This window comes from Herpailurus yagouaroundi, unplaced genomic scaffold (genome assembly GCF_014898765.1).
Source record: "Herpailurus yagouaroundi ecotype Mexico unplaced genomic scaffold, PumYag 29, whole genome shotgun sequence".
Taxonomy (NCBI): Eukaryota; Metazoa; Chordata; class Mammalia; order Carnivora; family Felidae; genus Herpailurus; species Herpailurus yagouaroundi.
Genome location: NW_024412377.1, coordinates 63,508,443 through 63,526,022, shown reverse-complemented (window position 1 = coordinate 63,526,022; position 17,580 = coordinate 63,508,443). Strand labels below are relative to the sequence as shown.

Below are 17,580 nucleotides of genomic sequence, written 5' to 3'. Positions count from 1 at the left end.
CAGGTGAACAAGCCAACACTCATATTGGTTAATGGATGACCCTAAGTCAATAAGCAGAGGTGCTATGTCTAAACCCAACCCAGATTCCAAACTTCTCTCTTTCCTCAATATTATCTCAGGTTGCCTCTTTCCCTAGACACCTTTCAGGAATAATAATGTGAAATGACAACATGTTAAAAACACCAAAGCCTGAAATGATATCTGAGATGCATGTCTGGTAATAGAGGCGGTAATAGTATTGACTGGTGCTGAGGACTCCTGCTTATTAAAGCTCTGTTTTTTGACGTGTATTTGGATCCATTTTGTCATTAGATATGCTGGAAAATATCAGACAGAAACAAACAAAAAGCAGCTGAGATCACATGGTATAGATACAGCCAACACACTACAGACAGGCAATCTTGAGAAACTCTGGATGCTGTTAATTAGGAAATGAACAGCTGTCCAGCCTAAGAATTGGCAGGGCTCCCTGGATGACGACACAGAAACAAGGAGAAAAAGGGCCACGCCATGAACATGAATAACAATCAACAACGTATCTACCCCAAGTGGCTGCGGTGTCTAAATGCAGTCCTGGATTTAGCCATAGTGCTCTGGAATGCTCTTGCTTATGGACCAGGATCTTGGATTACATGGTTGGAAGGTTACCAGGGCAACCTTTCTAACCTGGGGGCTCACTGCCCCAGCCTCCTACTCTATTTAGTCATGTATTTAGTCTATTCTATACTTAGAAGAGCAAACTTCCCATTCATGATTTTTTCCGTCCATCCATCATACATCTTCCAAGAGCCTGTATGTACCAGGCCCTGTTCTAGGTGAAACGGACAATCCCTTCATGGAATTTAGAGGTCAGCGGGAGGAGACAGAGGTAAATCAAATAACCCCCCAACCCAAAGGTAAATTTGCAACTGGAAGGTTACTAAACATTTGCTAAGGGCCAGGGATTATACTAAAAGGACTGCCAAAATGGTGCTTAATCTTCTCCAAGGTCCTGAGGAGTGGAGGCTTGGAGAGGTGATTCAGCTTTCCCAAAGTCACACTGCCCAAAGTGACAGTTGGAATTCCAATCCTGCGCCATCTGATGCAAAAAGCCCATGCATGCACGTGGCTGCTTTTTCCTATCTCCCTTGGGAACCTATAGATCTCAATTCTTTCCAGCTCCTGCCCTTTCTGTTTTGAGACCTGAGTTTAGACTTAATGGAGTTTCCACTCTTGTATGCAATCTTTGATATAAAATATTCCAGAACCTAGTCCGTGAAATTCACTGGGATCAGGAAACCTGTTTCAGACCAGTTTTAAAACTGAGCTTCAACAATTATTTTTTTTCCTAAAGGATACCTGAAAACAAGACGACCTGGGCCAAAATTAAAGCAATGATCTGTATAGAATTTCTAAAGGTGATGGATTATTAACGGAGCAGTGGCGCCCCCCAGTGACCACTGTGTGCTACACATCCCTTGACTCGGAATGAGCACATTCTAGATGTAAGCAGTGGCTTCCGGTTGCAAGTCTGGATGAATAATAAGTCTTGATCGCCTTGGCTCCTCAAACCCTCACCCCACCCCATTTATATCAATTCCAGAGGCAAGGTCGCAGACATATGGTGCAGCATCTTCCCACGGTTCAGAGTTCCACCCACCGGGACACAAGGTCCCCATAACCCACAGTGAGATTGCCAAAGGGTGAACCACCTACTGCCAATCTCCAGGATCACGTTTCCATTAGATCAACAGATTAATCCATCATGTCCTGCTACAATGCTTCTTTTCTGAATGTTGTGGCTTAAACGATACCCACCCTCTACACACACACACACACACACAACACACGCACTCTGATCCTATCCTAAAACTAAGGAAACAGACAGGAACTTACACATTCACTTTGAACTAGGTATTGTGCTACAGGCTGCAGACACAGTGATGAACAAGACGTGGTCCCAGCTCTAAAGCTTACACTCTAGTAGGGGAAACAAATGGCTAATTAGTCTATAAACGATTCACTTTTAATTATAATAACTGCTACAAAAATGAGGCTCTGAAAGTCTATATGAGGGAGACCAAAACCAGATTAGGTCTGAAGGTCAGAAATGTGCCCTGGGGAAAGCGAGTCAGGTGTGCTGTGCCAAAAATAGATAAAAGGCTGGTCAAGGTGATCAGAGTTGGTTGGAGGAGAATAAACATGGGGCCCAGGTAGCCTGAACGGGGCTTCTCCTGGGGCTAAAGGTAGTAAGTGTGAGGTCAGTTAATAAGAACAGGCATTAGCTAATCTCAAGGATGGTGAAGTATTAAGAGAATGTCATTAACATTAAAGTTTGCATTTAATTGAGGAAGACTGACCTGATGTTAAAGGTGAATATAAACTAGCACCTGAATACTTATCTTGAGGATTAATTTAAACTCTCTTGAGTAGGAAACATTAGTGCGGAGAGCATCCCAAATCTCTCTATTCCGCCTCTTCCCAGTAGCCACAGATATTGCAGAATTTATTATTTATATCCCCCCACCCCACACTGCTTACGTAAGATGAGAACATAACAATGGCACACACGATTGCCCCAGTCCTGGGCAGGAGTTGAGCTAATAACAGGCAAAAGGCTGAAAGGAGACTATGGTGGGGGCAACCGCGGGGTTCTCCTGGTGAGCTGCGGCTAAAAACAAGTCAGGATAAAAAGCCTTACCTAGTATGTGATGCCAGCTAGATCTCAGGAGGAAGCATACCTTAGGTTAAACACTGCCAGATTTGGATTCGGAACACCTGAGTTCAAAGCCTTGTCTTCAGCCTATAGCTACGCGATCAGGGCAACAAACTCTCTGTGTCTCCATTTCTGTATCTGGAAAACAGCAGTAACAGTATCTGCGTTTTAGTTTCTTGTCAAGCCGTGTGTGCCAAGTGCATTAGCTTCATTCCTGGCATATTCCATTTACTCGACATTAGTTTACTATTATTATTATTATTATTATTATTACTACCGTTATTAGGACAGTGTCTAATAACTGGGAGGAAACCCACACACGTAAGAAAAAATTCAGGGAAACTTTTATCTTCGTCACAATGTTCCGCTATTTTTCAATTTTCTAAATATGCACTGCTATTAAAATCTGAAAGGATAAAAAAATATCCACACATAATACAAATTTGACTAGTCTACTGTTTTTTCCCAAATTTCCCGGGCTCCTATTGTTCGAGGAGGACGTGGGTGTGCCTGTTAGGGCACAGATTTCTAGACCCTTACCCAGTAATACTGAATCCGAACATCTCAGGGACAAGCCTGTTAATTTATACTTTTAACCAGCCCCACAGATGATTCTTATAATCGGGCATTTGCCGACACCTGCAGATTCAAGGCGAGCGCTGCAGCGACTGGACGAGGAAGGCCAGCGCACGTTGCGGCAATCACGAGGGCCTGAGCCTACAATTCCCATCCTGCCCCGAAAACTGACGCCAAGCCAGCCGGAGCCTGCCGGGAGTTGTAGTTTCTGTCGGCTAGACCTCTGCCTATAAGAAAGGAGGAGGTGACTGCCGAAAACTTCCCGTCCCACAATGCAAAGGCCAGTGGTGACGTCATCGGCAGAGCGCCCGGGATGGAGCGGGCCGTTTCTCCCGCTTCTACCACCACCTCCGCTGCCTCAGAGCCGGCTCCCCCCGCCGCCGCCGCCGCCGCCCTCTCCCTCCTCTCCTCTTCCTCTCCCCCCGCCGCCTCCCCTTTGTCCTCCCCCTCCGCCGCCTCCTTGGGCGCTTCTGCCGCCTCTACACGACTCAGGCCCTCCGTCCCTGAGAAGTTGTGTTCTGTCTCCTCTGTGGGCCCCGGGCGCAGCCATGGCAGACGGCGGCGGCGGCGGCGGCACGGGCTCGGTGGGCGGCGGCGGAGCGGGCCAGGCCTCGGCGGGGGCAGCGACAGGGGCGGCGGGGGCAGGTGGGAGCGGCGGCCCCATCAACCCCGCCTCGCTGCCTCCCGGGGACCCGCAGCTCATCGCACTCATCGTGGAGCAGCTCAAGAGCCGGGGCTTGTTTGACAGCTTCCGCCGGGACTGCCTGGCCGACGTGGACACCAAGGTAGCCGAGGCCGCCTGGCCGACGGGGTCGGGCTGGGCGTGAGGATGGCGAGCTTGCAGCTTGGCTTTTCTAACAAAAGGTATTTTTAAAAATCTCAGCAGTGAGGCACTAGACCGCTTGGGGCAGTACAGGAGGCTTTCTGAGTGGTACACACGTGGGTTGGGCTCCCAGCCCCATCGCCCTCAGCTGTGTGCAGTCCGGTCGTTTCTCCGGACTTGGGGATTCGGTTCTGGTTTCAGAGCCTAGATCCGATCTTTCCCAAGGTGAGACTTCTTTGAGCCCCTCAGTAACAAACCTCTGTGTGTTAATGTTGGAGAAAGCCAGGTGAGTAAGCAAGAACGGTTTGAATGCACAGTCACCAGAACGCTGTAGCTATTTGTTTCTTCCTTCTCTCCAGGTCAGCAATTTGCAGGCTTGGATTAGGTACGTTGGTGCAGAACCGGCATCCTTGTGGTGGATTGAAGGGGATTTGGTGCCTCTCTTAGATCCTAATGCCATAGGTCAACCTAGTAAAGTGCTATTACATGTTATTTGCCAAAGTCGTGGGGATTCAGTGAGGTCACGTGGGTTGTGTCAGACGTATAGTAGGTGCTGGAATGTTCGTTTTCTCCCTTTTCAGAAGCTTCTCTAGCAAGACCATGGTGGTAGGTTTAGGAGGCTCTGTTACTGGACAGCTCCTCGAAGGAAGTGATTTCTCTTTGAGAAAACCTGCCTACCTAACAGGAAGATTGTGAACTTAAAATTACAACTTAAAGATAGGGAAAGACATAGTCCATTTATTCACTGAACGTTTATTGGCCTACAGCATGGTAGGCTGTGTGGGTATAGGAACAAGTCAGTCACCACCAGTCCTCAAAGCTTGTACCCCAGGGTAGAAAACTGACCCGTAGACCAGATAATATAGAGAGTAAGTGGTGTTAGAAGCGCTTAATATTTAGTGCTTAATTTTACTTAAAGGTCTCAGATAATACCAGTTAAGCTTTTACCTTTGCCAGGACCCTGGGTGTTCTCCCATCACAAGTTCTCCACTCACGTTTCCTGTGTTCTGTTAAGTTTTGTGTGGCTAAGTCAATGTAATATGCAAGTTATTTAAAAGAAAAAAAAAAAAGAAAGAGAAAGAAAGAGGGACACCTGGGTGGCTCAGTTGGTAAAGTGTCCAACTCTTGATCTCGGCTCAGGTCTCTTGATCTCAGAGTTCATGGATCCAGCCCTGAGTCTGGCTCTGTGCTGAAGGCACGGAGCCTTCTTGGGACACTCTCTCCTCTCTGTCCACCTACCCCCATGCACGAGCGTGCTCTGTCTCCCCCCACCTCTCTCTCTCTCTCTCTCCCCCACCTCTCTCCCTCCCCTCTCTCTCTCTCCCCTCTCTCCCCTCTCTCTCCCCCCCCCCCTCTCTCTCTCTCTCTCTCTCTCTCTCTCTCTCTCTGGAAAAAAGAAAATAAGAGTATTACAAAGCTGTTGGGGAAGGAGAGTTGGAGCCTTTCCCACCAACACCTTAGATGCTCCTTCTGGTAATTATAGGGTGGTTTTAATTCTGGAAGATAGTGTGTTTTTAGGCACCTGTTGAGTCCTCTGTTGCTTTAGCCCCAAGGTTCTCAGTGTGGCCGGTGGATCAGCTGCATCAACGTCACCTGAGAACTTGTTAGAAACGTATATCCTTAGGCCCCTTCCCAGACTGCTGAAATATTCAGGAGTATACTGATGATTACTTTGTAGTGCATCCAAAATATAAATAAATAGAATTGATACGGGAATCAGTCAAGCTAGGGACAGATGAATACAATAAAATGTAATGGCAGGCGCATTCTTTCCTTTCCCTTCAAGAACTGAAGGGATTATTCTGTAGTGTCAAGATCTGTTCAGGTTTGGTGGTGACGTTTGCTGTCCTTTGTCTTTTTTTCAATACACAGTAATTGTCATTTCAAACTAGATGAGTTATTTTGAATAGTAGAAAGTAAAACAGGATGCGTAGTTCAAGTTTCTAGTGCCTTTAAGCAAAGAGGTGAATCTGTTGACCCAAGAAAGGACCCAAGGCGCAAACTGCCAGCAGAGTAGGGATGCATTTGGAACCAGGGATGCTCCACGAGGGCCTTCATCTCTGCTCTTTATAACTGTTTTACTGTCACCGTAGAGCAGAGTCCTCCATTTGGCTGCTAGTATTTTGATTACATCTTATGTCTTCTTCCTCTAGAAAGGGATTCTCAGTTCCTATTCAAAGAAATTCCAGGAAACATCAGCATTGTCTTAGCATGGGTCAGGCACCACCCTTGGGCCAGGAGAACGTGGCACCCTCTGCCCGACCCTCGTGAGGAGAGGAAGAAGGAGTAGACAGTACATGGGTGTTTGGGAGTCCACATGTAGGCTGAAGCCTACTCATTCTTTTGTCGGTTTCACTTACCCCACTGCTAGCAAACTTTGGATACAGTAACACTGCATAATAAACCAAATCACGGTGATTTATGACAGGCATTCATTCTTATGTTGATAGGGCTGCAGGTCAGCTAAAGTTCAGCTCATCCAAGTAGTCTTCAGCTGGGCTTCGGTTTAGCTCGGCTACACATGAACTCATCTTAGATCCCAGGACATGCCCTCATAGAGGGTCACCAGAGCACAAGAACCAAGCCAGACACAACCACATTTCAGGTCACTTGTCCCTAGCACTCCAATGACCAGACTGTATGACGTTGCCAAAACTCAGCATCATTGGGGTAGGTAAACATCCTCTGCCCATGGCAGAAGGGGACAGCGGTGATACTAAACAGCAGTGCACACTGTATCTATCATACCTGGTTTAAAGAAGAGTAGCTGATCATACCAGAAGGTCTCAGAGGCTGAGAACATATGTTCCTTGTGTTCACCAAGTTCCTTCTCATTTTGTTCTGACCCTCGCTGTGTCGAGAACATTTAAGACCAGTAAGTGTCTCAAGCTCCATGTTCGGACCTCAGCCATGCTTCCCTTCAGCCTTTCCCAGTGTTCCGTAGACTCTGACTTGCATCTGCATTCTCATTGTGCTGAGGTTTTGGTGACCCTTCATTTTATGCAGAGGGCTTTCCTGACCCCTTCATTGTTGCTAAGGATACTCTGCGAGGTAAGCAGGGCAGCAGCATTTCAGTTTTACAAATGGAAATAACTGAGACTTAAAGATTGGTGACTTGTTGAAAGTCAGACAGCTAGTTAGTGATGGTGCCAGGCTGGAACTCGGTTCCTTTGATTCAGAAACAGACTGGGTCTGCCCTTGCCTTGTGCCACATTTTAGCTAAGTGGGCAAGCTGTTTACTTTTTCTAAGTGTAAGTTTCTAATCTCTAAAATGGGGGCAGGAGAGAGCTAATAAAATCTCCCTGTACAGTTACTTGAAAAGTAAATGGGATGATAAAGCATCTGGCCTTGTGCCTGGCCACCATAAAGTAAGCACTTGTGTTGGGCATTAATTCCCACTCTACTGTGCTGCACAGTGATCTTCATAGTCATAGAAGTGTCTTCAAGGACTTGAAAATTCTACGTTTCTGTGGAAAGCAGTATTCTTGAGTGACTGATTTCTAAAACTTTGGTGCATATAACTTCTTACCTTGCGTCTTCTTTTTAATGTTTTAGCCAGCTTACCAAAACCTGAGGCAGAAAGTGGATAATTTTGTGTCAACACATCTGGACAAGCAGGAATGGAATCCTACAATGAACAAAAACCAGTTGCGAAATGGTCTGAGGCAGAGTGTGGTTCAGTAAGTAACTGGAATTAGGAGTGAAAAGGCAGTAATCACCGGTATGATATGCAGGAAAGCAGAAAGCTGATGCAAATCATTTTTTTGGTCAAGGTGGATGGCACTTTCCAGCAAACCGCACACACGAGTTGCAACAGTCCACCCTTTTATTCAAGTTCAAATGAGCAAAGCACTCAAATGACATTCTTGCTAGTTTATCCAACCTCCATAGGCCTCCTGTGTAAACTTTCCTGGGTGCTCCGAAATATATTCCAGGTTGCAAAACATATTCGCTGCCGCTCGGAGTTTTCAGTGTAGTTGGCACATACATGGGAGTTTTACACCAAGGATCGGCATTCGGATCTTGGGCAGGAGGAGCTGGATCTTTGGTCTCCCAAGTGAAGGGGAGTTCTACAAAGTCTTTGAGTCCACATGGCTCCTCTAAAGTGTGATGGCAGCTTTTAGGAAGGCATAGAGTCCTATTAAAGCGTGTCCTTCAAACAAACTGAACTTCAGTTAATAAAGTGCTAGGTCATCCAAGTGACTTCGTAGTGTCACTGGGCATAAAAGTGGAGGTGGGTCCTGGAATCTGGTGTCCTAAGATAAGCTTCTTCTAATCTCCTCCCCTTTTCTTGTTCTTAATACTAACACTTGTGTTCAGGTCTTCGTCCACTGAACTCTCCTGGAATATCTAAAAGCTTATGAAGCCCACCTCTTTAGAAACAGCAGGAAATTATGCCGAGTGAGAAAAGCCAGTAACAAACAGATGCATGGCGCCGATTCCACATATGTAACTCTGATAAATGAACAATTACAGTGATGGACAGGAGATCAGTAGTTGCCAAGGGCTTGGGGGTGGACGGGGAGGAGGTGAGTGTGACTTGCAGGGGCTAGCTGGCACAGGGGGTGCTGTGGTGGCGTAGGTAAGAGCTTCGTTGTGGTGGCTCCCTGAAGCTACTCATGTGGCTGAAATGGCACAGAGCTACCTGTGCAGGGTACAGCCACACCTGTGAAATCTGAATAAGGTCGCATTGTCTTCGTGTCATTTTCCCAGTTTTGATATCGTACTACAGGTACAGGTCAGGTACGCACGGTGCAAACACGAGGGGAGGCTGGGGAAAGGGTGCGTGGACCTTCAGAGAATGATCTCTTTGTCTCCGCAAGGTCAGGGATGTTGGAAGCTGGAGTGGACAGAATCATTTCTCAAGTGGTGGATCCCAAACTAAACCACATCTTCAGACCACAGATAGAAAGAGCAATTCATGAGTTCCTGGCGGCCAAGAAAAAAGAAGCTGTGCCAGCGCCCCCTCCAGAGCCTGAGAGCCAGGACCCCCCAGCTCCATCCCAGGATGCTTCCTAAGGTCCGGTATCCTGTCTTTTGTCCAGGAGCCTTCATCTCTGGCTTGTAAATATATAAAATGGATAGAAAAGGGGTAAGCCACCATTGGGGATCATCTTCTTTATACCTTCAGAAAAGCATTTAGTGCAGATAGACTTCCGCTGCTGTTTAGGAGTCGTTTGTTACTGAGAACGAATTAGTAGTGTCCTCTTGTGTTAGCGAGTATGAAGTTGTGGGCCACCAGAGCTAAACATGTAGGCTGTGAATAGATACTTCAGTAGAAACCAACCGGGATGATTGTTGTGCACAAGAGAAATTCAAATGAAAGTCCTGTTTTTCTCAAAATGATTAAATGGGCCTCACTCCAATCGCTTCTCGGCCTTTTGGCTAAGATCATGTGTAAATGAGTCTCACCCCTGGACATGAGTTAAACTTGGGTTTGCAATTGGAATATACAATCGAACAATGCGTTCTAAAATGGCATCCTAAATGGTGCGCACAGTCCACTTTTAGCCCTGCTGGATTTCCTTGTATTTAGAGATTTGAGTTTACCACTATCCGTTACCATGGGACACTTCTGTTATGCACACCTCTTTTTATTACACTTGGGATTTACTTTAATCTTAAAAGTCAGCTGCAGATGCACAAAACAATGCTTTTTACAGGCTTTGAGCCATTAGTGAATATGAGCAGTGACAGCAAGTAAGCAGCAGATCCTCAGCCGTTGTTAGTTACCATTGGGGTGTGCCCTTTACCCTCATTCCACTTTGGTGTGCTCTTTTCAAGGTTCATGAAGATGTCTGTCATTTTTGATAGGAAAGCATCAGTGAGTGAACAAAGCAAGAGCGGGACGCTCGTGTAGGGCACTGACTCAAGAAAGGGAGGTTGTCTATTTGTGCCGGTATTGGGAGAACACCTCAATTCCGTTACGGAACGCAAAACATTCATTTCCAGTCTTCCTAGTTTAGTTGTAAATTTCTTTAGGAACATAAATGTAGTCTCATCAAGAGGCATTTTGATCCGATTCTCTTTTCTTTTTAGAGTATGTCTGACACTTTTTGGAAGCTCCATTAAATTAACTGTGAAGAAATGGATTCGGTTACTTAAGGAGTACACCTTCAGAATGAAGACAGGCCGAGGTCGTCACTGATTTCAGCATTCAGCCTTGACTGTGGGGTAGCATGCAGATTGAACAGGCAGTAGCAAAGTTGACCTTGTGTGCCCCCTCATTGTGCTGCTGTCCGGTCAGCCTGTCGAAGGGGATGGCATCCAGAAGACACTACAGAGTTATAAAGAAACACTACGTCAGCCTGGGGTTGTCCTGAAACAAACCTTTATACTTGAACTTGGAGACTGCGTGTGGATTTTAGGGTTTGTGTTTGGGATCCTAGAGGGGCTGGAGCTACAGAGAATGAAGATAACCAGTCCCAAAATGCAATTTCAAAGAATGACAGTAAAGGTTAGCATGGAGTAGGTGTTAGACAGTGCTTATTTGTCAACTAGAACATGTAAGCATTAGCATCAAATAGCTCTAAAGTTGTCGTGACCCTCTTGTACATGAATCTTGTAGCTTCGGTTTCCTTTCCTCATAAGGTGACAAAACACGGGACCCTAGAATGTGTGAGGAAGTACGGACATCAGGTAAAAGGAAAAACATTTGCAGGCTCTCTGTCCAGGGCTTTTTCCTATCCTGCAAAGGCTAGTGAGTCTTGGGTGTGTTTATTTTATTCTCATGTTTATGTTTTTTAGAAAAGTTGAATGATCAATGAATGGCTTAAGTTTTGTAATAAAATCATTTGATACTCTTACTCCGAAGCCTCAACTGAATGGTAGCCTCCAGGCCTGTGAAGGACAACCTTTGTCCTCCGTTGCATGCTGTGCCCATGCCCACACATGATTAGTCTGGTGGTGGAGGGTGGGGGGAAGATTGGTGAACGTAACTTAGAGCTGCCCACCCCCTGAAGCTAGTAGGTAACACTAGATTTGGGCAGACAGTCCCTCTCCTCCCCTGGACCATTACTGAGGCCTGTCGTTAGGTGAGGGCAGAACGTTCTGTCCATGTTCCTCTAACCTGAGTTTGCAGCAGCAGCATCCGGGGATCTTGGAAAGATCGCATATTCTGACCCAGAAGTTCTGGGGTGGGGCCTGTGCCTGTTTCTCACATTCTAGGTGATGCTCGTGCTGCTGGCCCTTGGCAAACACTTGGTACTGCAAGCCTTGGATAATATCCAAGAAAACTTAAGAGAGTCGTGGTTCTATCACTGGTTAGTGTCCATCTAGTAAACTTTAAAGCCTTTAGCTGGTTCCCTGTTAAAAATGAACCGCCTCCACCTTTTCCATTTCTTGGCTTGCAGTGAAGTTTGTGGCTTTTAGATTTGTAGGCATTGTTTGACCCTATTTCTGCCACTTAACCTTAGCTTCTGTTTACTCATGAGGGAAATAGGATCCCATGCACTCTGGATCACTCGCCAGCTCTGTGAACTAAATACATACAAGCAGATCCGTCACAGAAGTGGCGCTGAACACAGCGTCCCTGACCAGGAGCCTCAGCATCACCCCAGAAAGTGTTAGAAATGCAGTCCCCACCCCAGACCTGATTCACAGACTTGGGGAGGGGCGGGGAGGGGGGCCCACAAGCCCTCCAGGTGATTCTGATGCACAGGAAAAATCATTTTCACCTGAAGAAACTTTTGGAAAGCTGGTGATGTTGACTGGCAATGACGGTTTAGTTCTAATTAGTGGGTAAACCTGTCTCTTCTAACGGCTCCTGAGGGGCGAGTCTCATATTGATTTTTTTTTTTTTTTTTTTTTTTAATTCTGTTAGTTCTTCGCAAGGACCGTGCTTTGGGGCATTTTGACTTGGAAACGTAAACCTAAGCTTTCAAAACAAGTGTCTTCTGAAGATGAGTTTGCTAAGCAGCTCAGAACACTGTTGAGAACTCTGCAGAAGACTCCCCGGCTATGAAAGATAGAGGAGAGTTGCCTGTGGGACCCAGCAGAGGTCAAGGCCTGCCTGTGCCCGAGGCCCTGGATCAGCACTGATGGGGCCGGGCCCTGCCTCTCTCAGCTGCCCTAAGGATGCCGAGGATAGGGTGGGAAGCAGACAGGACAGGTGGTGCAGCCAAGCTTTCCTTGGCATTATGTACTGCACCCTGTCTATCACCTTACCCGTGGAGGAGCCAGGAGGTCAACTTTTACGGTCTTGTCACCAGGGATGGGCTTGGCTCCAAGGCCACATGGATGTGATTACCTGTCCTCTCAAATTGGTCACACTGCCTGACACCTAGCCGGTCGTTCTGTCTCCAGTGCCCACACAACCATGTGGCCATCCTTCCAGAAACACTGCTGTTATCAAATCTCTTCCTCTCTCTCAAGCCTTTGAAAGGAAGTGGACAAACTAGGCCCCTACCAGGTGGCAGACATTTTCTTATGTATAAATGTAGTTTAATTCTCATGACCCTGTTAGGATTTATTCTCCATTTCAGGGATAGGAAACCTAGACTCAGGTGAAGCAACTTACTCGTACACCTGCTAAGTGGGGGAGCAAGGCTTGAACCCAAGTCTCTGAATTCAAAGCTCACGTTTCCCTCCTCACCACCCCCTTGCTAGTCTGCCTCCTTATTACCTAAGTTCAAACTTGTCAGTCCTTTGGGGTCCACCCTTCATTCCAAATACAGGGCCAAAATCAAGTCAACTTGACCGCTTGGTACCTCTCAACACGTACCCTTATAGCTCTAGCCAGTCTGTTCCCCTCGCTCAAATGTCCATCACAGGGCAGGGTTTGCTGAACGACCGAACGCCCTCTAACCATGTTCTATAGGCCATGGAGTTGTGACTATTGTCTATTGTGTTGTTTTTAATTAATTACCAACATTTTTAAATGGGGAGGTTTCCAGATAGAGCTCCATTTCTGGATCCTAATGAAAAATGTCAAGATGTGACAACACATTTCTATTCCCACGGGCTAACAATCTGCCAGAACTCTGTAGCAACTCTCCACTTGAGACAACGTGTGGGACATGCGGATGTCACTGGCTGGTTCTCTCATCTGCAGCACCCTGCTGGCCCCTGAGGATATTGGAGATACTTGCCCTAGAGTATCATCGTCCTGTAAGATGATTCAAAACATCTCCAGCTAGAGGGCCAGATCTTCTAGACCGATTTTCATGGAGACTAAGTTTTCAGCTACCTGAGGGCAGTTCTAGAATTCTCTGGCTTGGAATGGAGCCTGAAGTCCCCCCCTCTAACATCTCCCTCAGGGTGTCCAGATTGAACCATCCAAGGACGAGCGAAGGTCACAGAACACTGCACACAGATGTGGGCTCAGGGTAAAACCAGCACACGGTATTCCCGGAAGCCCCTCAGACTCACCCTGAGTAGCCGTTTCTCCGGGGCCGAAAACAGAAGAGGGCTTGTCGGTGTGGCCTAATCAATGTATGAAACTTAAGACTTTGTAAACGAGAGATCAGAGGGTAGCAGAATATGCCACGCAGGACATGCTACCCCCAAGTCTGCTGCTTTTTGATATATGGATTGCTTGGTGCTGCAGGGGCACTTGGAAAACAGCAAATACAGGGAGAGGCTGTCACTGAACTCCCATTATCTGTCTAAAGACCGATACCCCCAAAAGAAACAACAGTTGCCACACAGATCCCCTCCCGGGAATTTATCCACCAGGGAGGACTGACTCTTACCACGAGAGAAGAGACTAAAAGTCAACCCCACACCCTGACAAACTTCATCACAAACTGTCACACCTCCCATCTGCTCTAAAGGTCCGTTCTCTTTCCCAGAAATCATTTACTCTCCCCTTAGAGGCTTACTTCCCCCCTCTCCCTCTTCTTTCCCACTTGAGCTGGTATTTAATTCTGAATTCTAAGCCACCTCAGGGGATTATTCTTCCCTGGGTGTCCCCATGGATACATGAGGTGTACATGTTAAGAAACTTGTTTTTCTCTTGTTAATCTATTACAGGGGTCTCAGCTAAGTGCCGGAAGAGAAGAGAGAAAATCCTTTCCACCCCTCTCTACAGGAGCAATAGATTGGATATGACAGGGATGGCTGAATGTGGCCAAGTTTCTCCAGCACTCGTAAGGGAGCAGCATTCAGTCTCTACAGACGTGATTCTGTGGGCACGTGGGAGAAGTTTGTCAGACTCAGACCCGCCGAAGCCTTAACGATGGCCATCCCCACCACAATCCTATGAACTCCTATAACGTGCGGGTGGTGCAAGGCTCAACATTTGAATCCCGACTCTACCATTTGGGCTCTGGGGCAGCATTAGTGATGACAGATCCTGTTGCCGCTACAGTAGCTGAACAAAGAGACAGCAAAAACTCATTAGGCCTAACACAACAAATTTCTCACTGACACAAAATGGCTGTGGTCCGGGCAACCCTCCAGGGCAAGGTCAAGGTGAATTTTCGCATCCTGGCTGCTCCAAGCTTTTAGCCCATCGACTTAACCCTAGACCTCTTCCTTAAGAGCACAAGAAAGGAAGAGAACAACAGAGGGTCTCGCATGAAGGATGAATAATTTGGCCTGCAGGCGATACGCTTCCCTTTCACTCAGAGCCCGCTGGCCACAGCTAGGCACGTGGCCATACCTAATTGCAGGGGCGCCGAGAGGTACAAACCACTCATGTGCCCGGAAGGAGAGGAGAATCAAATGGGGGGGGGAGGGGGTTCCTAGAAGGCTACCTCCGTGTGCCCTCTCGACCAGTGAATATGGTGTCTTCTTCCCGCAGAGATACTAATCCTGTTCCACGGGAGATGACCCTAAGTATCATCTAGTGGCCAGCCACATCCAGCTCAAGGCCCAGGATGTCTCCACCTGAGTGGTTAGGCACCTCCTCCTCTATTAGACCTCATAACTAAAGAGAAAAGTCATCTGCTTAACACCCCCACCTAATCCTTAACAGAGAAGTAACCGGAAAGGGGAAGCAGTTCTGCTGTAAGGCCACTTAAACGCGGCATGGCAGGTGTCCCTCGTAGGTCCCACTCCGCCCTGCCGTTCTCTGCGGCCTCTAGCGCCACCCTCTGTGAGATTCTGCCGTTGCCATCGCCCCCTCTGGCCACACCCAAACACCACACTGGGGAATCTGAATTGAGAGGCTGCCCAGCTTTCTTAATCCCCATCCTGCCCTAGGAGACTAGAGCCCCAAGGTCGTTTTCGGTTCTGAGCTGAGACTTTTGGAGCCTCGGGATCGTGGGGGTTTGGGTCAGAATTGGCTATCTTATAAACGCAGCAGGAGTTTTACCTAACGGATTCCAACCAGCGACATGGGCCAGAAGCCCCATTCACAACTTTTTTGTGAGACTCGGCTCGTAAGTCCGTTGTTATTCCTTTGCTCCCTCACCCTCATACCTCTCTCTTGATTGGAACTTTGACGCTATGGGACTTATGTGCAAAAGCCAAAGCCTTAACGCTTTTTTCCCTGAGCCGTTGTGTCCACCTGAAAAGTTTGCCTCGGCAGCACATTTTTCATCTGATCACTGCACGGAGGCCTTTGTCACACAAGGGTTCTCGACATTTGCTTCTTGCCATTTAGGGCCCCGAATCAGTTTGCTTACCTAACGTTGCAAATCCTCAAATACCTGGACCGTCCTTCTTACTTCTAATGTCTGTTCACAAGCTGGAAAGTTTTTTGGCTGATCGCATCTTCTCGTAAGACCTTGCCAAACACAGGCAACATCGACCACATGATGCCGTTAAAAATCCCCTTTCCCATCTCTCCCCTTTTAGGTACATGATCTGCCCCTGCAGCCTTCTGTCCTTTTTTTAAATTCATTTATTCATTTTGAAGGGAAGAGAGAGCAAGCAGGCAGGGGAGGGGCAGAGAGAAAGGGAGCGACAGAATCCCAAGCAGGCTCCGAGCCACAAACCGCGAGATCATGATCTGAGCCAAAATCCAAAGCTGGACGCTCAGCTGACTGAGTCACCCAGGCACCCCTGCCCTGACCAAACTGCCAGTAACATCTGATGCATTCTGTTCATTGATGATGCACAAATCGACAGATTTGTCTTCATCGGACAGATCAGGTTTGCCCTTACTACATTACCTAAATTAAGCTCTTTATGTTGGAATAATTTCGTTTCGTTCCCACGGAGTTGCGACAATACTGAAGAGAGCCTGCATGAACATCGACACGTACCTGGTTTCTCTGTTGGTAACGTTCTGCAAAACAATAACATAATCCCGCACCCAGGACTACTTTATTTAAAAACTGATGGCCTTTGCCTTTATTTCTGGCCATTTGCACACCTGCATGATTTGGGGAGTGTGTCAGTGCCATTAGGCCTGAGCTTACTTTTGCACTGAGGCTCGTTGTTATATATTTTTTATTTTGTTGGTTTAACGGTGTGTTCATTCAAAAAAAAAAAAAAATTTTTTTTTTTTTTTTTGAGCACGTACAAGCATGCCAGGCAGTGCCCTTTGCCATAGGAGTTCCAACGGTGGCTGCAAAGGCACGGCCCTTCCCCATCGTGAATAGATTTCGCTGGTTTTCCGGAAGCCGAGGAAAGTGGTGTTTCAAAGTGCCACGGAGCTGACAGGAAGAGGGAGAAAGAGGGAGACATCCACCGAATTCCTCAACAAGGGCCGCAGCAGTTTTGGCTGGAGAGCTAGGGGCTAATGTAAGACGGCAGTGCCTTGAGGAGAGGGACGAGGGAAAGGGAGGAGGGAACGGGGCCCCTCTTCGGTAATGACGGACTTGTGTATTTATTTATGTGATTTACATAGACGCAGCCTGTGGGAAGACATTCCAGGGGCATGAACGGGTTTCACAGGGAGAAGCTCCCCACCCGTGTCCCTCCCAGGTCCATACTTCCCCTCCAGAGACGGCAGGTGCATACACAAGCACGTAAGGTCCTACCTGTGTCTTTGGCTGGGACACGCTCCGCCCCTCTAACTGTCCCCAGGAGAGGTTCCTGGAGAGAAGACTGGTGGCAGGCTTAGGAGCTCCGAGTGGCCGGCAGGTTGTACGTATGGGCCTGGGGGTGGAGGCGATGGGCAAAATCCAACCAGCCACCTTGCGGTTAGAGTCAAAGACACGCAATGACCAGTTAAGAGGAGGTAGCCTGTTCTGAGCGCTTGCCACATGCAGGCCACTAACAGCCACCCCCGAGGTCACCCGAGGTCATCCAGCGACCAGTGTCAGAGGTGAGAGTCCAACCCTGCTCTGTTCACTTCCAAAACCCAGCTGCTTTCCCCATTTGTGTTGCAGGAAAATACACATGACATAAAATTTACCATCTGAACCATCTTTAAGTGTCCCGTTCAGTAAGATCAGGTTCATTCACATTGTTCCACAACCACCACCGCCATCCATCTCCAGAAATTGTGCATCTTCCCAAGCTGAAACTCTGTCCCCACCAACTCCACATTCCTCCCCGGACTCCGGCGCCGGCCCCGGCCCCCCCCGGGGGGGGGCCGCGCGCCCGCGTGGGGGGAGGGGGGGGGGGGGGGGGGGGGGGGGGGGGGGGGGGG

The 17,580-nt window shown here is 47.7% G+C and overlaps 1 protein-coding gene and 2 long non-coding RNA genes across 8 annotated transcripts in view; 1 reads left to right on the top strand and 2 right to left on the bottom strand.

The window, feature by feature from the left end:
* The window catches only part of LOC121011168 (uncharacterized), a 192,966-nt gene that overhangs the window by 45,408 nt on the left and 129,978 nt on the right, over window positions 1-17,580 (bottom strand). For 2 of the 4 annotated variants that reach the window (XR_005781520.1, XR_005781522.1), the window contains exons 1-2: window positions 3,236-3,402; window positions 2,721-2,833 (exon numbers count right to left, since the gene is read on the bottom strand). This is a non-coding gene — a long non-coding RNA (uncharacterized LOC121011168). Of the gene's footprint in view, window positions 1-2,720; window positions 2,834-3,235; window positions 3,403-17,580 lie in introns of those variants that run through there. The other 2 variants (XR_005781524.1, XR_005781523.1) reach the window with 1 other exon arrangement.
* BOD1 (biorientation of chromosomes in cell division 1) lies at window positions 3,534-10,900 on the top strand. 3 transcript variants are annotated; one of them, XR_005781517.1, is made up of 4 exons: window positions 3,683-4,056; window positions 7,650-7,774; window positions 8,918-9,186; window positions 10,134-10,900. XR_005781517.1 is itself a non-coding variant. In XM_040445272.1 (4 exons), the coding sequence occupies exons 1-3, from the start codon at window positions 3,820-3,822 to the stop codon at window positions 9,111-9,113; spliced, it is 558 nt and encodes a 185-aa protein (XP_040301206.1). In that variant the 5' UTR covers window positions 3,683-3,819; the 3' UTR covers window position 9,114; window positions 10,134-10,900. The 3 variants fall into 3 exon arrangements, 2 of the variants coding, with proteins under 2 accessions (XP_040301217.1, XP_040301206.1); XM_040445272.1 differs by having other exon boundaries at window positions 8,918-9,114; XM_040445283.1 differs by lacking the exons at window positions 8,918-9,186; window positions 10,134-10,900 and having other exon boundaries at window positions 3,534-4,135; window positions 7,650-7,760.
* LOC121011186 (uncharacterized) lies at window positions 16,423-17,198 on the bottom strand. Its single transcript, XR_005781529.1, has 2 exons — window positions 16,967-17,198; window positions 16,423-16,639 (listed from the first exon to the last, which is right to left on the bottom strand). It is a non-coding gene; the product is annotated as an uncharacterized LOC121011186 (long non-coding RNA).

Excerpts from the sequence above, each read along its gene's own strand:
- BOD1 (XM_040445272.1), top strand. The coding sequence starts at position 3,820 with ATGGCAGACGGCGGCGGCGGCGGCGGCACGGGCTCGGTGGGCGGCGGC. Across the intron at positions 4,057-7,649 it reads TGGCCGACGTGGACACCAAG|CCAGCTTACCAAAACCTGAG; the intron begins GTAGCCGAGGCC and ends TTAATGTTTTAG. Across the intron at positions 7,775-8,917 it reads CTGAGGCAGAGTGTGGTTCA|GTCAGGGATGTTGGAAGCTG; the intron begins GTAAGTAACTGG and ends TGTCTCCGCAAG.